The sequence below is a fragment of the Pelophylax lessonae genome, assembly GCF_965119305.1.
Source record: "Pelophylax lessonae genome assembly, chromosome: 4".
Lineage (NCBI taxonomy): Eukaryota > Metazoa > Chordata > Amphibia > Anura > Ranidae > Pelophylax > Pelophylax lessonae.
Window position 1 is genome coordinate 501,531,006 of NC_138771.1, and position 21,423 is coordinate 501,552,428.

At 43.1% G+C, this 21,423-nt stretch overlaps 1 protein-coding gene across 1 annotated transcript in view; it reads right to left on the reverse strand.

The window, feature by feature from the left end:
* Positions 1 to 20,637, reverse strand: part of LOC309552727 (uncharacterized protein) — a gene marked incomplete at its 3' end in the record, with an annotated part of 51,817 nt that extends 31,180 nt beyond the window's left edge. Inside the window, exon 1 of the mRNA XM_082253650.1 lies at positions 19,911 to 20,637. Coding sequence (XP_082109776.1) covers positions 19,911 to 20,477 — 567 coding nt within the window. The 5' untranslated portion in view covers positions 20,478 to 20,637. The remainder of the gene's footprint in view (positions 1 to 19,910) is intronic.
* Between the last annotated feature and the right edge of the window lie 786 nt (positions 20,638 to 21,423).

The following is a 21,423-nucleotide window of genomic DNA, read 5'->3' on the forward strand; positions in this document are numbered from 1 at the left end:
GACAGAACGGAGGGAGCTTTTGCGACACCTGTCCTCTTACTTTGGAAAGATTTTCCTTTTCTTCCTGTTGTGTCTGCGAAACAGAAAGTGAAGAAAATAGGCCTAAACGATAAACATCTCGCAGAAATTCTAAACTTTTTCTGCTCAATCCAGAACTTAGAAAAAGCTATTAGCAATAGAGATAGGAAAGATATACTGTACTATTTTGCATTACAAAGTTATAGATTTTCATTTCTTATGTTCTCTATCAATTGATTGACCTTGTCCTCTCACCAATTTATTTGCAGTATTTTTATTACAGTTTACAGTATATCCCCATCATCTTTTCTTCTTTTTTCCTCAATTTAATCTCTTCTTCTCTCCCTGTATCCATTTCATCTGGCTCTTCCTCTCCTGTCCCTAAGCTGCCCTCTCTTTCATGTCCCTGTGTCGGGTCTCTCCTCACTTCTTTCCCTGCCCGGTGGTCCTGCGATTTGCACATCCGGACACAGCACAAACACTCGCAGCTCCCAGAAAAAACTCCTTCTCGGCCCAAGAGAGAGAAATTCCTCAGAAGTGATTCCAGGCTGAGCCAGAAAATGGAAAAAACCAAAAGTAGAACAAGCGGCCTTTCTGTGAAAGTGCAGACGGGAGGGAGAGAGCGCCGTGCTGGGAGGCTGTGTGGGAGACTGGCTCCCCAATACTTGCTAGAGAGCCCCCCGATACTTAACGTACGGAGCCGCAGTGCAGTGTTAAAAGGGCTTGAATAACGCGGCTTGTGAAATCGTATTTAGAGGAAGCTTTTTTTTATAAGACTTGGTGGGTAGTTCATTCGCAGTATCTGAAATGCCTTGTATAGAAAATCTCCTACTAAATACATAAAAAATACACAGTTTTTGTAAACCAAACCACCCCTGTATGTTGTTTTAGCATGACAAATATAAACTGAAAACACCTCTGCCTGGACAACACCCTATACCGATTACACCTCCCACAATAAATACACCTTCCGCACAATCCCTATACTATGTGTATCTCTTCCTAAGAAACAACCCCCCTTTAAATACACCTCCCGCACAAACCCAATACTATACACACCTTCACTTAAATAAAAACACCACATTGAATATTCCTCCCGCATGAACCCTATAACAGCCTTTTTCAACCAGTGTGCCCAGGCACCCTGGGGTGCCTTGAGGTTTCTTCAGGGGTGCCTTTGCAAAATGCCTAAAAATTGCCCAAAAATTGTATACAAGCTGGTGGGTGGATGAAACCTGCCTTTTAGTTACACAAAGCCACATGTTTTCATTGTACACCATTAAACCCTTCTAGCTGCCAACCTCCTAACGACCAATGACATCATAATTTAATATGGAGAATGTCAGTTGCCTGCATATAATCCTTGTTTGACCCTCTCTTGCCTCTCTATATCAGCTTTGGGGTCTCATTAGCTAAGTGATAGAGAATAACTGAGGGAGAAGAGAAACATTGGAATACTAGTCAGTACCAGTTTGCAAAAGTGTATTTGCTTTGGAAGAATAAATCACCTTTAACGTTGGGTGTCCTACGTGTATTGATGTTGCTGCATTATGTAAAACTATCAGAATAGTTTTTACATTTTAGAATGGGGCGCCTTAAGACTGTCCATAATTTTGGAGGGTGCCTCAAGATTGTCCATCATTTTAAAGGGTGCCTTGACTAAAAAAAGGTTGAGAAAACACTGCCCTATACTATATAAACAACTCCTCCTACAAAACATCCCACACTAAATTTACCTCCCGTACAATCCCGGACTATGTATACTTCCTCCTACAAAATGCCCTATACAGATTACATCAGATTACATCTCCTAAACCACGTTCCATGCCATGTATTCTTTCACGTATTTTATTGAAAAAGATTGGGAAAGTAAAAACATTACACAACATAACAGTACGCATTGGCTTTTGGTGTAAGGTAGTCAATGTAAATGAACATTATATCAACAACATAACTGAAATGCTTAATCATAACAGACTTTACTCGCCAATAGTATTCTCCTGCACTCAAGGGCAGTGTAATGGTGTATGATAAAATCTTGGTGGTTCAAATGGAAAGCACAGGTTTTGCTGCCCTCTCAGGAGAAACCCAATGGAAGCACTGTAAAAAAAAGAAAAAATAGAGGGCGCACCAGCCTTGCACAGTACCCAAGTGGTGTTTTTGATAATGTATAAAAAGAAGTATACTCACAAATACCTTAATAATAAAAGCATATCAAGGTAATATAAAATACACAAAGCAAACAGGTCACCAAGACTGTGATTTGGCTCTGAAGAAGAGGGGATCCCCCCTCAAAACGTGTCATCTGGAAGGTCCTCTGACTTGCCGGGACAGTCTCGGTGACCTCGTCGCTTTGTGTCTCTTATGGACCTTGATATGCTTTTATCGTTAAAGTGGAGTCCCCCCCCCCCAATAATTAAAAGTCAGCAGCTACACATACTGTAGATGCTGACTTTTAATATTAGGACACTTACCTGTCCTGGAGTCCAGCGATGTCGGCACCGCAGCCGATGTTTCCATCGGCTGTTGGGTGCTGCCACTGCCATTTCCGGTAAGGGAACCCGGCAGTGAAGCCTTGTCGCTTCACGGGCGGGTCCCTACTGTGCATGTGTGAAGCGCGCTACGCATTCAGATTGGCTCGGCGGCAGGGGGAAGGAGGAGGGGGCCAAACTTCCGAGGGACGGCACCGCGGCGCCGTATCCCGGAAGTGGGGAAGGGTACCTGTCAAAAACAGGTACCCGTTCCCCCCTCCCCCCTTAAAGGTGCCAAATGCGGGGCACCGGAGGGGGGGGGGGAGAGGAAGCAAATGAGGGGAAATTCCACTTTTGGGTGGAACTCCGCTTTAAGGTTTTGTGAGTACCCTTCTTTTTATGCATTCTTAAAGGCACCACTTGGGTAATTGGTAAGGTTGGTGTGCCCTCTCTTTATTCTTTATTTTACAGACTTTACTTGCCAGCATAGTTGACCAAGAGCCATGGAGGCAGGCGATTGAAGGTAAATAACCCATTGGATAATAAGGGCCAACATGATTACAGTCATCCTAAGGCACTATAACCCATAGTAACTGGTAAAATAATATCACACGAAACGTCATAGGCATATTAGCAAATAAAGCTATAATATATCACAAAACCGATATATAAGTGGAATGATTGGGAGAATATAACTGCTGGCCTGTGCTCACCTGCAAATGAGTAGAAAAAAGGGGCATTGAGGTGGAAAAAGGCCCACCAGTCCAGCAGAGGGAGCCTACAATAATCAACCAAGAAAGAAAATAAATGGAAGAAAAAGAGGGGGAAATAGGAGAAAAGTGAGAGGGTAAAGAGAGAAACCCTAGAGGCCTGTGCCAGCTGTTGTATAAAAATAGCATAAAATCAATGCTCAGAAACGTGCATAGTCCATTGCGTCGGTGGAAAATGGTCGAACCAAGGCTGCCAGGTAAGTAGGAATTTGGTGTGGGTATCGTTGAGAATCGCTGTAAGCCTTTTTTTTAATCAATGTAATGTGTATGTGGTTTTTTACCTCATTGAATCTGAGGATCAGTGATTTCCACGCCTTTGCTATCATCTGTTTAGTCGCCATGAAGATATGGGTGATTAAGGTACGTTCTCGGCGAGTAATATGTTCCATCAGTTGGTGCAGGAGCACCTCCCAAGGATTCTTTCATAAATTGGTATGGAGTATCGTACTGACCATAGCGTATACCCGTATCCACAATCTCATAACTTTAGGACAAGTCCACCAGATGTGTTTCATGTCTCCCAATTCTTGACAGCCTCGGAAACAAGAGGAGGGATAAGTGGGAAGGCAACGCGCTATCCTGGCAGGAGTGTAATACAATAATTGGAAGAAAGCTGCGCACAAAAGAGTACACTAAAAACAAAGGCTGCTCGTACAATAGTATATCAAACCATGAATAAATGAAAAAGGAGGTACAGCACCACTAAATAAATAAACTAACTAAACTTGCAGAGGTAAACTAGAGTCCATAGAGTCCACATAGGAGAATTGGTTCAGATGCAGAAAATGTAGCCGTAAATCCAACATCAATCTTGCAAAGGAAGCTTCTGGCAATAATCACACAAAGGCAATAAAGGATGTACCCTTACCGGAAAGTTGGACCCCCTGTTATGGAAGGTCAAACAAGCTTGCGATATCGATCACCAGGAACAAACGATGCACCCAATTCTCCTCCAATCGTCCACGGAATAACCGGGCAGGACCATGGATTCAGTAGACCTCATAAACCCCAGGAGTACACCAAGGATAAACCTCCAAGAATGCAAATGGGGGCGCACATAGTGAAGTATGTACAAAATTTTATTCACAAATAAAGGTAAAGCACTCACATGTTACTGCTTGATACAGGCATGTCAAAAATCAATTGGATGGCCGCGGCTCGAACAGCGTGTCTGCATGGGGGCTAGCGTGTCTGACGTGTTTCGTCCTGCATAGGCGTTATCAAAGGCCAAAGGCCTAAAGTGTTAGAGGCGCCAGGGGACAGACGCAGCATCGGACTGATGCTGCATCCACCTAGGTAAGTATGAGTAAAAAAAAACCAAAAAAAAAACCATACATATTATTTAATACACTGACCTTTTTCTCTTCTAGGTTCTGCTGGCATCACTCTTCAGGTCGCTAGAAAGGTCCCAGGCGAAGTGCACTTGGTGTTACTCTGACTGGGACAGGAGCCGTGGCTACAGAAGAAGCATTGGCTTATGCGGCTTATGCTCCCTCCACAGCTGCCTGCCTTCACTGCTGCTGGCACCGGATTTATGCACTCTGATGCTTTGGGATCGTAGGTTGGCAACCCCTTGATTGTGATCTGGTCTAGCCAACCCACCATCTGAGAGCATGGGCATGTGCTTCTATGGTTTGAGGTGGAGGGCCACATCAGAGGGCTCCGAGGGTCACATGTTGATCACCCCTGCTTTAAAAGAATTCTCCAAAACAAGGACATTGCGTAGGGATTATATAGGGCATCCCACATTTGTTCCAGGTTTCGGGAGGCAAAGTGTCTCAAAGTCACGCTCCCAGTGTGTACAATATATCGGGACCTGAACGCCAATATTACCCTGAATAAAGAAAAGAAATTAGGCCTCGAGTTATAGGGTTTAACTGACAACTTGACTCAAAAGCTGTCGAAGGTCAGGTTCTATGGTCATTTTTGAGGGTTCAACCAAATGACAAGTCTGAAGATAGCGGAATCTTTCAGAACCCGGCAAGTCATAAGAATCTTGAAGCTGTTAGAAGGAATAGACAAGCATGTATTTGAACTAAGGGGACAATTTTCACCACTTTATAATAATGGGAGATTAGGGACTCCCAAACCTCCCTTAGTCTTCTGTCAGTATATTATCCTTCTATGCAATCGTGGTCTATTGGAGCCCAAATAAATTTCAAGATTAGTCGGTGAAGAGAGAGAAGTGTAGCTGGGGGGACAAGGATTGGAGGAATTCTAAACAGGCAGAGAAGTTTCGGCAGGAATGACATCTTAATTGCATGTATATAGCCCAGCCAAGAAATACTAGGTATATTGTAAGATTTAGGCATTTGGGTTAGGAATTTGATAAGAAATGGGTAATTCATTTTGTATAAAGTGTGGTTTGAAGGAGAGAGATTGATTCCTAGATACAAGAGTGGATTAGACCATTTAAACGAGAACTGTGCCTGTATGACGGTGCGTACGGTATCCAGTAAGGACACATCAAGCACCTGCGATTTTGCCTGCTTGACATGAAGATCAGCAAAAGGGAAAACAAGTTGGGAAATGAAGTGTGAGGGAAGGTGACAAAGAGTAGGGTGTCATCTGCGAATAGGGCTGCCTTGTGTGACACACCCATCAGGTCCACCCCTGATCTATTCACATGGGATTGAATATGCGCCACTGAAGGTTCTAAAGCTATGATAAACAATAGTGCCGATAAAGGGCAGCATTAGCTATCCCTCTAGTTATGGGGAATGAGGGGGACTCATAGCCATAGTACTTTACAGATGCAGAAGGTGCACTGTAAAGAGTCAATTCAGGTAAAAAAGGAATCTCCTAGCCCTCTATGTCGTAAAGCTGCACACAGGACTTTGATAACGTGTCAATTACTTTACATATATACAGCAACACCAATTATAGCTGCTGGGTTTTTTGTTTTACCATGTGTGTGACTGAGATTGCCTGCCAAATATCGTCAGCCGAATATTGTCCACCTATCAAACATAGTCGCCAAGTGTGGAGCCTCAATATCAGGGATTTTTTTTTTATAAAGGGCCAATAATCCATCTGGACCCGGGCGTTTATGGGTTTTTAGTTCCTTTATTACCTGTCCAACCTCCTGCTCCATCACATCCGCACCCAAAGCTTTACATTGTTCCGCTTCAACAGTAGAGAGGATTCATTTAGAAAAGTCTATAGGTCGATCGAGGGTTGCTCCCATGAGGTAAAAAAAATTTCCCTAGGTGATATATGAATTCATTTAAAACATTTTTAGGATTGGAGGTTAGGACCTGGAATCTCACTCTGAGAGTGATGGGGGACTCCTTAGCAGCAAAAAATGTAAGTTTCAGGGGCGGCCTGTCCATTGGGGGCGCCGCCCCCCCATCCATGCTTCCGGCCCCCTAATCTACATACAGGGCGCCGGACGCATGGAGTTCAATGGGGGTTTTTTTTTTTAAGCCAGCGATTAGAGCCAGAGGCTCTAATAGGCTTTAAAACACGATGGGCACGGGGCGCAGAGCCCACCCTTTTTTGTTTTGCGCACCTTGTTGTCACTCTTCCCTCTTAATCACACAGAGATCCAGGTTGGCCCAAATGCGATTGAGTATTGCGTTAGCTTGTTTCGTAGGATGTTACTTAAAGTGGAGTTCCACCCTAAAATTGAAGTTCGGACCATCTTCTAGCTGCGGGTCACCTGAAACACAAATGGATAATCGCAATTTTTTTTTTTTTTACTTACCTTGTTTTAGAAGAAAGTATACTTACCTTACTTCCTCTTCCTCCCCTCGGCAGCCACGGCGAGTCGTCACTTCCTTGCTTGCAATGATTCCTGGGAGATGAACGTCATCGCTCCCAGGAATCAATGCGCCTGCACCGGTCCCGACGTCAGTTCCGGTGCAGGCGCCGTCATACCTTGCTAAACAGCTTCTGGGCATGCCCAGAAGCTGTGCAGGGATGACGCTGCAGCCCCGGAAGTGACGGCGGGGCCAGTGCAGTGCATCGTGGGACCGAAGATCACAGAAGAGGACGCAGAAGAGGATCGCGCTGGCTTCAAGCTGCCCACACCTGAGATGGCAGCGCTGGACAAGACATTTTCAAGGTAAGTATTTCTTCTAAAAGGTAAGTGGAACCCGGGACAGATCAGAGGCTATCCATTGTGGAATGTACTAGCCCTGACTGTCCCGGGGGTATTTTTATGTTTTTTTTTTTTTAGGTGGAACTCCGCTTTAAATTCCTTTGTAGGAGTATGGGAGAGCATAGAATCGTTTAAGCTTCACGAGGAAGCCGGTGGTTTGAGATTAAAGGAGTTGTAAAGGCAGAAGTTTTTTGTCCTAAACCCGTTTTTGTGTTTATTAAAAGTCAGCAGCTAGAAAAAGTGTAGCGCTGCGCATCCTGAGTGGACGGGCAATTTTCTGGGACCTGTGACGTGTCCCAGAACATTGCAGGGACGGAGGGGGAGCGTAGAACTTCCACTTGAGCCACCTAGACGGCCCAAGCAGAAGTTGGAGCGGGTACCTGTCAAATCTAGATACCCCCCCCCCCCCAAAAAAAAAATGACATGCCAAATGTGGCATGTCAGGGGGTCAGGAAGCCTTAAAGCAGAAGTTCCATTTTTGGGTGGAACTCTGCTTTAATATATTCTGTGCATTAAGATAAAAAGCCTTCTGTGTGCAGCAGCCTGCCCAGCACCCCCTAATACTTACCTGAGCCCCCTCTCTATCCAGCGCTGTCCAAGAGAGAGGAGGCGGGGCCAGGGCCGTGCCACAGCTCTGTGTCTGAATGGATACAGAGAGATGTGACTCTGTTCGGGTGCCCCCATAGCAAGCTGCTGAGGGTGGAGGCACTCAAAAGGAGGGAGGTGCCAGTAGCACAGAAAAGGCACCAGAGAAAAGGAGGATCCGGGGATGCTCTATGCAAAACCACCGCACACAGTAGGTAAGTATAACATGTTTGTTATTTTTATTGAAAAAAATGAGACTTTACAATCACTTTAGTAGAACTGCATGTAACTAAAACAGGGTCTTGATCAGACTAAGGCACTGTGAGAATGGAAGCAGAACACAGCTGTGGAACAAATTGGTGATAGATATATGCATGGTCAATGCAAGAATAGCTAGAAAACAAACAGGCGAAGCGCCTCTAAGTGCAGTACGTTTATTGAAGTTAAGGCACACAAGATAAAGCAACTCACATGGGATAAGAATAAATGGGCTCAATCAGAAGTCCCTCGGTGAACGTGAAATCCAGAGTCCTGAGTCCAGGAGAGGAGATGGTCAAGGCCGGTAGATGGAGGTGGAGGACAGAACAAGCCGGCTGCTGTCTTCCGAAACCGTCTGATTTCCGCCTGTCAGGCTGGGACGCAGCGTATGCCGCATGACGTCACCAAGGTCAGAGGAGTACACACCGCGTTTCAGAGCATGCGCCAAGCTCGCAGAGAGAATGCGCGCTCTTTTTTCAAGTGTTGATACAGAGACTACGTCATTCACTGCTAAACAGCTTCTGGGCATGCCCAGAAGCTGTGCAGGAATGACGTGCCTGCACCGGACATGATGAGCGGGGCCGGTGCAGGGCATTCTGGGATGAAGAGGACACAGAAGAGGACGCCGAAGAGGATGCGCTGGCTTCAGCTGCCCACACCTGAGATGGCAGCGCTGGACAAGACATTTTCAAGGTAAGTATTTCTTCTTAAAGGTAAGTGCGACCTGGGAGAGTTCAGAGGCTATATATTGTGGAATGCACTAGCCCTGACTGTCCCGGGGGTATTTTTATTAAAAAAAAACTTTCCGAGGGTGGAACTCCGCTTTAAGTTCTGGTCATCAGTCCTGAGGAAGGATGCCCCTAAACTGGAGGTTGGAGGACCTCAGTTATGAGGAACAACTACAAAAATTGAATGTATTCTCCCTGAAGAAGAAGCACATAACAAGGTATTTAACCGCAACATACATGTAGCCTGGTCACAGGACTCATCTAAATCTGTTCGGGGTTGTTATTATTAAAGCTTCTGCAAAGTGATGGAACAATGGATTATGGGAAATGTAGTCCCGGAAAGGAATGGAAACTGTGGCTCACCTGTCTGATCGGACTATTCTCCCAGGGAGCATTGAGACTCACAGGGGCAGATGGGAGTGTCTAGAAAAAGGGAGTGGGACAAAGATTAGCTCTCTTGCCTCGAGGAAAGCGCGCTTTGAGGAGGAAAAGAGCTGCTGCGGAGTGCAGAGGAGAATAGGCCAGAGGCCTAGTGGAGACACACCGGAGTGAGAGAGCGGTGTGCGGACGGAGCTTGGTCACGGGCCAAGAGGAAGGACACTCAGAGAGACTGCGGGTGCTTCTGAGGAGAGTTGAAGGCTGGTGATACGGACAAAAGTTCATCACATTGGGTGAGAGAGATCCATTTTGAAGTTGATACAGTAATTACTGGACGGAGCCAGAGTAGACCTGTGACGCAGTTTAGTTTGAACAGAGAACTGCACTCGTCACAGAGCGGTTGCCACAGGACACTGTAGTACTTATTAGTGTGTGGCAGATTATAAGGCCTTACTTCATATCTTTAGTTCCCCTAGATTGTGTACCGTTTGACTGAGTACAGAAGCCTATTTTCCTTTACAGTGGATTACAGTTTATTGTTACTTTTACAGTGGATTACAATTGATCGTTACCTTTACAGTGGATTACAAATACTTTTCCTTGGATGACTAAGGATCCCTTTGCCGGCGAAGACTAGCAAGGCCTTGCTCATTCAGGAGACTCTTGCAATCTAAAGTAAAGGGGGCCCCCTGTAGAATACAGAGTGCACTCTGATACATATAGCCTAGCCTCAGGTTAATAGAGTCACTGATATAAGTTAGACAACTTGTAGTGTTATTCTTTATTACAGTTAAAGCACTATTTCTTGCGGTCACTCTCACATTTCCTTTGAGGGATGATTTATTGACAGATTATTGATACATTAATCCTCAATCAAAATAGCATACTATACATGTGCATTTGGGTTGCTTTATTAGATCCTGAGTGCTGAATCCTATACAACTTTGGGTTGAGGCTTCAGGATCTCTCTTTTTATTCTTATCTCTTAGTATTTCTGATCTTCTACGTTATTTGTTTTATTGAAGTTGCTTGTTCATTCTCCTAATTCTAACTAAAGACAGTAAACCTGAACTTTTTATTGAAACCTGGTAGTGTCTAATGATCATTCAGCATTTCTAAACCTATAGTGTCTGGTGGGTTGGACAATGTTCATGGCAACCGAAGTGAGGAATATGCAAATTCACTTGGCCACTCCCCAGGGGGCAGGGCTACATACATTTAAATGGTGACTCTAGCATTGGGAGGAAACTATTTAACCTAAGGTCTCTAAAGAAGACACGCGGCCACACAATAAAGTTGAACAAGAAGAATCTTAAACCTAGTAAGAGGTTCTTTACCATAAGAGTGGTAAGAATGTGGACCTCCCTTCCCCAGTTGGTGGTGTCAGCGGGGATTGTAGATAAATTAAAAAACCTTTCAGATGTATTGCATAGCAAATGCACTGTAGAGGGATATGGAAAATGGTAGTGACGTAAAAAAACACATAAAAAACTTAGGTTAAACTGAATGGACTGGTTTCTTTATTCAACCTTACCACCAATGAATACATCTCCCACAGACCATATACTGTATATTGCAAATATTTTTCTACGTAACACCTAATACTGAATATATCTCCTGCACAAACCCTATGCTTTATACATATATTTACTTCCTCCGACAACACACCCAATACTAAAAGCACCTCTGGAACAAGCCGTGTATTATATATATTCTTCTACACAACACCCCACATTGAATAGACCAAAAACTCTATATTAGATGTACCTCCTGCAAAGAAAGTCTGAATATACCTACTGCACAAAGACCTAAACTTTAAGATACCTGTTTCTACAAAACAACCCATTTAAACAAAAAGAGGTTTGACCGCACTCCAGGGGGATGAAGATAAAATGATCCCTTATTAAGATTGTAAATTCAACAAAACAAGACAATCGAGCCACAGACAGCTGACCCGTTTTACGATTCAAGATCGCTTAATCATAACTGGAAAGTTATGATTAAGCAATCTTGAATCGTGAAACGCGTCAACTGTCTGTGGCTCGATTGTAAATGCAACAAAACAAGACAATCTTGATAAAGGATAATTTTATCTTCATCCACCAGAGTGTGTTCAAACCCCTTTTTGTTTTCATTGAGTGGATTTAGACCACCGACTGGACTTGCACCTAGTTGTTTGGGGGTTGGATTGTCCTTACCTGGAGCGTTGTACATTTCTTTTTAGTGAATCCATTTAAATACACCTAACAAACAAACCCTATACTATCCACTTGACCTCTGGAAGATTTACCCCCCTTTACGACCAGTCCATTTTTTGCTTTTTGACACTGCGTTACATTAACTGACTATTGCCTGATCATGCATGGCTGTACACTAATGAAATTTGTATATTTTTTCCCCCATAAATAGAGCTTTCTTTTAGTGGTATTTAATCACCTCTGGGTTTTTTTGCACTATAAAAGACTGACTATTTTGAAAAAAAAAAACTATATTTTTTTAATTTCTGCTATAAAACATATCCCATAAAATGTTTTTCAAAAATCAAATTTCTTAATAAAATTTGGCCAAAATACTTTTTTTCTACATGTCTTCGGTGAAAAAAAAAATGCCAATAAGTGTATATTGATTGGTTTGTGTGAAAGTTAAAGCATCTACAAACTATGGGTTATATACTGGAATTTTTTTAAATTTATTTTTTTTGTTATACTAGTAATGGTTATCAGCAACTTATAGCAGGACGGTGCACAATTGGACACCAACTGACACTTTACAGGAACTAACTAACTGCCACTGACATCATCAATTACATTATTACAGTGATCAGTGCTAATATATTGCACTGTCACTACTAATGACACTGGGCAGGAAAAAGTTACCATCTAGGGCGATCAAGGGGTTAAATATGTGCCTAACAAATGTTTGTGTGTGTAATGTGTGCTGCTTTTTCTGGGGATCTAGTGGTAAAAAACAACCAAATACCGTGTCACAGAGCACAGCTCTGTGCTGTTTACACTTACAGAGCTGCTCCGTGAGACGCAGAGCTGATCACCTGGTGATCCCCATGTGCTGTGACGAATCAGAGCACTGGCGCCCGCACCCCCTAGCCAGAGATGCAGAATCTCGTATATATATATGTGTGATTCTGCACAACCGGCCCACACTGTTACAGTATATCTACGGTGCGCAGTGGACAAGTGGCTATATATCTCCTTCTGCAAAATACCAAACTCAAATACCCCTCACACAAAAACCCAATATTTTATCTACCTTCTCCTATACAAAAACCCATGCTGGATACACCTCTTTCACAAAAACCTGTACTACAGTATATAGTTCCTTTATCATAACACCTCATTTTGAACATATCTCCTGGCCAAACACTAAACTATAAAGACCATCTTCTACAAAACACCCCAATCTGAATACATTTCGCGCACAAACCTTATAATATATATACCTCTTGCTACAAAACACACTCCACTCTGAATCTATTCCCGCACAAACCCTATACTATATATATATATATATATATATATATACACCTCTTGCTACACAACACCCCACACCGAATATACCTTTTGCACAAACCCTATATTGATTACACCTCCTCCTACAAAACACAACACCTCAAACTGAATACATCTTCTGCACAAACCCTATACAATATAGTATTAACCTCCTCCTTTAAAACACAACACATGGAACATTCTTCCCACACTATATTATATATACATCCTCCTAAACAACACCCCATAATGAATACACCATATACATGTGTAGACATATGCCGGTTTTCGGTAATTCGATATATCGCGGTATTGCATACCCACGGTATTGTTATTGTGGCATTTTTAAAATACAGAGTTTCTCTGCTCCTCAGTCTGACTTGTGAATTGATACATTTGGATGACTCATTCCTCACTCAGCAGGTCACTCACTCAATAGAAAACAGCTCTGGTAATATGATCCTAGAGTGAGAGACTTAGCTCCTCCCTGTAACCAATCAGACGACTCCCACTCAGCACACACCCACATGCTTCCTTCCCGGGCTCAGAGACACAGTGAGAGACACAGTGCCTTCTACAAGCAAGTGTCTGCAAGTACTTTTACCATACACTGTCACTAGATAGATAGATGGAGAGATAGATATACAGATAGATGGAGAGAGAGATAGATATACAGATAGATATACAGATAGATGGAGAGATAGATATACAGATAGATGGAGAGATAGATATACAGATAGATATACAGACAGATATACAGATGGAGAGATAGATAGATGGAGATATAGATAGATAGAGATGGAGATATAGATAGATAGATAGATAGAAATACATACACGGGCATAGCAGCATATATATAGATGCACAGGCATAGCAGCCCACATTACATTAGTATATAGCCATCAAGCAGTGTCTGGCCTACCTGGTGATGATGACTGGTTCTGGCGCTCAGCTCTGATAGTCTGGTCATTAAGGCGGCAAATCCTTGCGGCCCAGAAGTGGTTAAACCTGCAGGAGGAGCGGTGTTTTTATTTGTAAATTACTTTACTATTGCTTTAGGCCTGATTCACATGTATGCGGGTTAGCGGTTCACATGTATGTGGGTTGGCGGTTCACATGTATGCGGGTTAGCGGTTCACATGTATGTGGGTTGGCGGCCCATATTTGAACAGGGATAGGGATAGCAGCCCATTGATTTGAATGGGGTTGGGCTGCTATGCCTGCGTTTTCAGCTGAAAAAAGCCGCATGCAGAATTTTAAAAAATGCAGTGGCCGTGAACCCCATCCTGCTTTTGCACCATGCGACTTACTTGCAGTTCCTGCACACGCAAACTGTGTTTTTAAATGCTGGGCCCATGTATTTAAAAACGCAGAAAGCTTGCCAGAGCAGGAACTGCATGTAAGTCGCAAGGTGCAGAAGTAGGATGGATTTAAAGGCCACTGCATTTTTTTTAAATGCTGCATGCACCTTTTTTCTGCGTAAAATGACGGCATAGCAGCCCATTCAAATCAATGGGCTGCTATGCCTGTGCAAATGTGGGCCGCCAACCCGCATACATGTGAACCGCCAACCCGCATACATGTGAACCAGGCCTAAAGCAATAGTAAAGTCATTCATAGATAAAAACACCAGTCCTCCTGCAGGTTTAACCACTTCTGGGCCGCAAGGATTTAGCCCCTAATGACCAGGCCATCGGATCAGAGCGCCAGGACCAGTCATCACCAGGTAGGCCAGACACTGCTTGATGGCTTATTTTAGGCCTGGTTCAGAGTCTGTACTGACTGACTATATAATAATGTGCAAAAGTGAACCAAAGTCCCTAAATTCAGCAATGAAATTGAAGTGAGGTAGAAATTTAATAATTTAAGTTTAATAATTGAATACCGTGATAATACCGTATACAAATACCGTGACAAAACCCTAATCAATTAATCGCAGCATGGAAATCTGATATCGTCACAAGCCTATACATGTGTGGTTCGTTTCGTTCCGAATAAATATTCGGACAAATTGTTCATTATTCGGAGATTTGTATATATCTGAATACCCGAATTGCAGTATAAATGAAGTTTACAGAATGCTCCGAATAACGAAACAAAATTCGTCTGAATTTCGGAAATTCAAATTGAAATTAGAATCAAATTTTACATCGAATTTTACATCGAATTCCAGCTGTAAATGAATGCCCAATATTAATTGAATGAATCAACCAAATTTAACTAAACAAAATAAGTAGATTAACCAAACGAAACAAATTTTTTTCGTCATGCACATGTCTAATACACCATAATGTTCCCTATTGCAAATCTTTGTGAAAGAGAGGGGTAAGAAGGTCCAGGGGAAATTACTTCAAAGTGTAGTCTGTTGCCATGATACAAGTAAATATGACATTTATTTGATATGTGTAGGAAGTCATGGCTAGCCGCAGATTATATTTTAAGGAGTTTTTTTTTTACCGATGAAATAGAAAGAAACTTGTATGTGATGTCATCATATTGGTGTGACAAAATAGGGGACGCAAGACATAAATAAAGCTATTTTATTCGCTACAAGCCGCAATGTACAGGAGAACCTTCTTCTGTTCCTTGTAACATCCAACAAAGTAGGTTAATCATTTATAATTAGAATCAGTTTATCATCCGAGAGATGAGGCGTAGCAGTAGTTGGGGAGTGCGACAATTGCACCATTCGCATCTGTCATGGGAAAGGTCATATATTAGCACACATTAATGTCATGAAGCCTTCAGAGTGACTTGGAGCTGTGAGATGACAGGGCCCTTCGCTATAAGCAGCTCTGACGCAAAAGCCGCGTGTGTTCTCCCATCAGTGTGCCACTCATTGTCCCCCCCTACCACTTACAACTTGTCAATATCTGGCCTTTCACTCCAAAAATTTCTAACCAGGGATTGCTTTGTATCTGATGGTGGCAGGTCAAAAGACTTCTTCTGCAGTCTGACCAAGAACACTAGGAAAAACACAGCATTCATTAAGATTATTTAATTATCAGTCTCTTTTTTTTTGTCCTTGAGTGCATAGTCTGGTCAAAGAGCTAACAATCTACTTCAACATTCAGCCTACCATAAAGTCTACAGGTTTGTCCACAACAAACAATTTCTGGAGACTTTTAGGACCACCATAGCCTTTACAGGTAGCATGATCTGAGCCAAAAGAAAACTCACCTAACTTTAACAATAGCAGTCAGCTGGGAACTGCAGGTGCTGTTTTAACCACTTTACCACCAGAGGATTTTGCTGTCTTACGTCCAGGCCACTTTTTGCGATTCTGCGCTGTGCAAATTTAACTGACAATTGCGCGGTCATGCGACGCCGTACCCAAACGAAATTTACGTCCTTTTTTTCCCCACAAACAGAGCTTTCTTTTGGTGGTATTTGATCACCTGTGCGATTTTTACTTTTTGCGCTATAAACAAAAAAATAGCATTTATTTTGAAAAAATTACAATATTTTTAACATTTTTTTATATGAAATTCCCCCCCCCCCCCCCAAAAAATTGTAAAAATCAAAATTTTTTTAAATTTTTGCCCAATTTGTTTTCTGCTACCTATGTTTGGTAAAAAAATCACAATAAGCGTATTTTGATTGGTTTGCACAAAAGTTATTGCGTTTACTAACTAAGGTAAAGATTTCTGCAATTTTTGGTGTTTTTTTTTTTAACGCGTAATGGAGGCGATCTGCGATTTTTTTTTTGCGGGACTGCGACATTGCGGTGGACAGATCAGACCCTTGACTGACATTTTTGACACTTTTGGGGGTACCAGTGACATTTCTACAGTAATCAGTGCTATAAATATGCACTGTTACTGTAAAAATGACACTGGCAGGGAAGGGGTTAACTTTATTGGAGAGGGAGGGGTTAATGTATGCCTGGTGCTTACTAACGTGTGTGGGGAGAGGTGACTGAGCGACACAAGGACAGATCGCATGTTCAGCTATGCTGAACACTGCAATCTGTCACTCCTTGTCATTTAGGAGATCCGCCCGCTCTGTTTACACAAGCGGGCGGATCTCCAAACTCGATTCTCCGACTCCTCCCCTGGCCAGGGCCAGATTAACGTAGGGGCTATTGGAGCTGCAGCTCCAGGCCCCTAACTTGATATAGGCCCAGCAGGGTTGGACTGACCAATTTGGCATTGCCATTGCCCTACTGATGCCATACACTGCCTAATCCCCCCCCCCCAACACATTTTGAAAAAAAAAATCAAAAATAAAATTTAAAAAAATAATTAAAAACTATATATATAAATAAATAGCATGTAAAAAATAAATAATTTAAAAAATCTAAAAAGAAAAGTATAAAAAAGTGGGCTCATTTACACAGGTATCTTGGGCATACAGTATGAATGAGCGGTTTTAAATGCTTATTTGTTTTATAAAAATATTTGTTTGTGTTAAATTTTATTTATTAAGCATAAAAATGGCCCTCCAATATCCTCAGCACCAAGCCCATGATACTCCTAATCCGGCCCTGCCCCTGGCCCGACTCCCGCTGTGACTGAAAACAGCGGAAGCGTGCCTCCGGCGGCGCGCGAGTGCCGCCTACAGGGGGAGGAGTCCAGCGACGAAGGTCTACATCGCTGGACAGAATTGAGCCACTTTGCCGCAGTACAGTCAATGTGACTGGTCGGCAAGTGGTTAAAGTAGATGTAAACAGTAACTCGTTGACAATTTATTTGTTATATGCACTGCATATTAAAAAAAATACATTTTTCATAATATTACTTTTTTTTTTATTTTTAGTAACCCTTCTCCATCTCAAGGCTGCTGATCACCTCCAAAATCTTTCCGCCACAACTTGTCTGCGTCCACATCATTGCTCTGGACTGGCTTACTTATAGGGACAATGGCAGAGCCAGCCTGTGCAATATATGTTGGCATCACCTCTTGTAATTGTAATGGTTAGCGAACCTCAATCAGGTTCAAAATAGATTTCTTGCTGCTGGATCTGATTAAATAGGTAATTAGAGTGCATGCACGAGGATATCATAGACTGACGCATTGTTCAGATAAATGATATTCCTGTTTATTTCTAATGGACAGTCTATTATATAGTTAGTAGGCGGTGTCATATGTTAGTACGTCATAAGCATAATATTAGCATAATACTGATTATTTGCAGCTTTCTGATTAGTCAGGTCCGTTATAAGGTGGTCCCCTTCGAGTTCATGAGTGTTATCTTCTTTTGAAGGCACTGTGCCAAGGCTCCATCTTTTTCTCACATTCCATTGTCGGTGGTGGGGAGTATCTAGTAGCGGCCATTTTGAGTAAGGAAGACAGAAAAGAAATGTACATGTACAGAGAAACAGATATAGAAAAATAGACATTTTGCTTAATTCACAAGTTTTCATCACATTCCTTCACAAGCCCCCCTAAAATGGCTATTTTTCTTCTGTCCCTCATACTAAAGTGCCTACTCACCTGGCCCAAACTCCTCCGGAACTTTTTTAGGGCTGTACATAGAGAAGAGCAGTAACTAGTTCACTAACCCCCTCGATACAGTCTGGAGAGGGCAGTCAGGTGCTATCTATCCCTACAACCCTATAGAACTGTGAAGTTATGAACAGGGAGTGACTGTAGAGGGGTGAAGGGTTTGTCCTCTTCCATCATAAGGCGGTCTTCTTCTTCTTGGTGGAAAAATGTAGGTGTGCTATTGTCTACAGCTTTGCTCATTAGCTTCTTTATAAATGGTAGAATACAGCATACAATCAGGGCTAAAAGAACTAGGATTATCAGTACTGTTACTCCTATCTGGGCGAGCACCTTCTGCCACCCACTCATCCAGCTAAAATATTGATCCCAAGGGTCTGTAATACCGGAGTTCTTCTTCAACTCAAACGACAGATCTTCCAATTTCTTTATAGCTAGAGTAACCTTACCATTTGGACCAGTGTTGTCAGGAAGGTTATTATGGGGAGCAAAGACTCAAAACCAGCTTTTACCTGATCCCTAGCTTGGAATTCATCTGGGACCCCCCTTGGGACCCCTATGGCATCTATGTACACATGAGGATCAAAGCATCCAGCAGGAGCTGCTCGTTTCCTCCTGTGGTTGGGTGCTGAGTCAGTGTATTTATCAGGGGTATTATACTACAAAGATCAAAAAATAAATAAATAAATAAACGTAACCACTTATGTGCTGGATGAATTGTACTAAAATATAGAGACACCATTTGTCTTAGTAATGGCCGCCTGTTGAGTACCTGTTTTGTTGGTAATCACCTGCTGAGCTTTTATCAAACTTATAAGAAAAAAATGGATATACAGCACAATCATTGTGCTGCCAGCAGGATCTTGTCTTCAGGAGATTGGGCTTTCTTGCAGTGAAAGGCGTGTATCCAGGTGCTTCGTATCGGGGATCAAGTGAATTTTTCCTTGTGAATTTCTTCACTAACACCCAATCTCCTGGCTGAAGACTGTGGGTTCCCGAGTCTGTTTCTGGATCTGGAATGGAGGAAAATACTCGAGAATGGATATTAGTTAAGGCTTTAGACAAATATGTAACATAACAAGTTAACATATCAGATTGTAACTGCGACTGCTGTGGGGAGTAACAGCCAAGTCTGGGGGCTGAACCAAACAAAATTTCATAGGGAGACAGGGCATGTTTCCCCCCCCGGGGGGTGTGCCTGACACTGAACAGGGCCATAGGCAAACTGTCTGGTCAACTCATGTTAGTCTCTTGGGCCATCTTTAACATCCTGTTCTTTAGAATCCCATTCATCCTTTCTACCTTCCCACTACTTTGAGGGTGGTATGGGGTGTGTAAAACCAACTAAACTCCCAGTGCTGCCCAAATCTCTTTTATTAGGGTGTCTGTAAAAGCTGGGCCCTGATCGCTCTCTATCACCTCTGGGACCCCAAATCTACGTACTATCTCAATAAGTAGTTTTTTTTTCTTTTTAGCCGTGGTTTTAGTTGTCATGTTTGTGACTGCGTAAGGGTTTTTCCAAATGTTTCTGCGGTGTCTTTTCTGTCCTCCCTGTCTTTCGTATTCTTCTCCTTTGTCGATCCATTCCAGCTTTTCATCTGTGTAGGCTGCCTTTGCATAGAAGCTAGGTATAGTCTGTCAGATGGCACATGCACTGCCAAAGGCATCTGCACTGGGGATTCACTCTGCTCTTCAGCCGCTTCGGCCGTTTTTCGTTGGTTTGTTGCTGCTTGTTTAGCCGCTTTATCCGCCAAGTGGTTTCCCCTAGCTTCTTGAGAATTCAGCTTGCCATGTGCTTTAACCTTCAAGACAGCCACTTGTTCCGGTAGAAGTAGTGCATCCATTAAATCTTTGATGGCAGGACAATATTTCACCGGTGTTCCGGCCGCTGTCAGGAACCCTCTAGCTCTCCAGATGATACCAAAATCATGAGCTACTCCAAGGGCGTATCTTGAGTCTGTGTAAATGTTGGCTCTTTTGCCTTCTGCTATCTTGAACGCTGCAGTGAGGGCTTGAAGCTCTGCTTCCTGGGCAGATACAGTTGGTGATAATGCTTCTGCTTGTAGGATTTCAAATTCAGAAGTCACAGCATAACCTGTGTGGTACTTGCCTCCTTCATCTGCATATCTAGAGCCATCCACAAAAAGCATGTAGTCAGGGTTTTCCAGAGGAATTTCACTCACTGTAGGGAGATATGAGGTTTCCAAGCGCATCATTTCAAGGCAGTCATGTGGAGTGTCATAGGGGTCTCCTTCTTCACCTTCTCCTTCTCCCCCCTCGAAAAACGGCAGAAGGGTGGCCGGGTTGAGAGTGAGACACCTTTGGAGGGTCACGTTGTCCGGAAGTAGGAGGGAGATTTGCAGCCGTAGATGTCTGGCCGTGGACAGGTGTCAGAGTTGGACCTGATTTATGATGGCAGCAATGTCATGTGGTGCCAGAAGAAGCAGGGGGTGTGCTAAGACAAGGTCTGAAGTTTTGTCTAGGAGTGCTTGGGCAGCAAAGACAGCCCTTAGACAGGAAGGACCACCTCTAGCCACGGGGTCCAGGCGGCAAGAGTAGTAACCAATGGGTCTAGTCCGTCCTCCATGTTCCTGAGCCAGGACCCCTGTGGCGTGGCCATTCTTCTCCGACACAAACAGTTTGAATAGTTTCTCATAATCTGGAAGGCCCAAAGCAGGAGCTGGGGATATTGCTTGCTTCAGCAGAATAAAATTGTCCAAGGTCTCGTTTGACAGGGTAAATGGCACGGACTTGAGAGCATCATAGAGTGGTTGCAGGAGGATTGATGCATCAGGGATCCATGCCTTGCAGTAAGATGAGACCAAGAAAGGCATGCAGTTGTTTAGCTGCTTTCGGTTGAAGAATATTCTGGATTGCGGCTACTCGGTCTGATGTGATATGTCTTGTGCCTTTTAGAAATGCAGTGGCCTAAAAAGGTGACAGTCTGGAACACCACTGTATTTTCTCTTTGGAGGCCTTACAGCCTTGTTCTGCAAGGTAGCATAGTAGACTTTCTGAATTTTCTTCAGCAGCGGGGTAGGCATCTGCAAAGAGGAAAAGAGTCACTGTAGGGTGTTCCTGTTGCCAGGTATCAAGGACGGGGATTATGGCTTTGGCAAATTGGCTTGGAAATCTTGGACCATTCTGTATTTCACCTTTTTG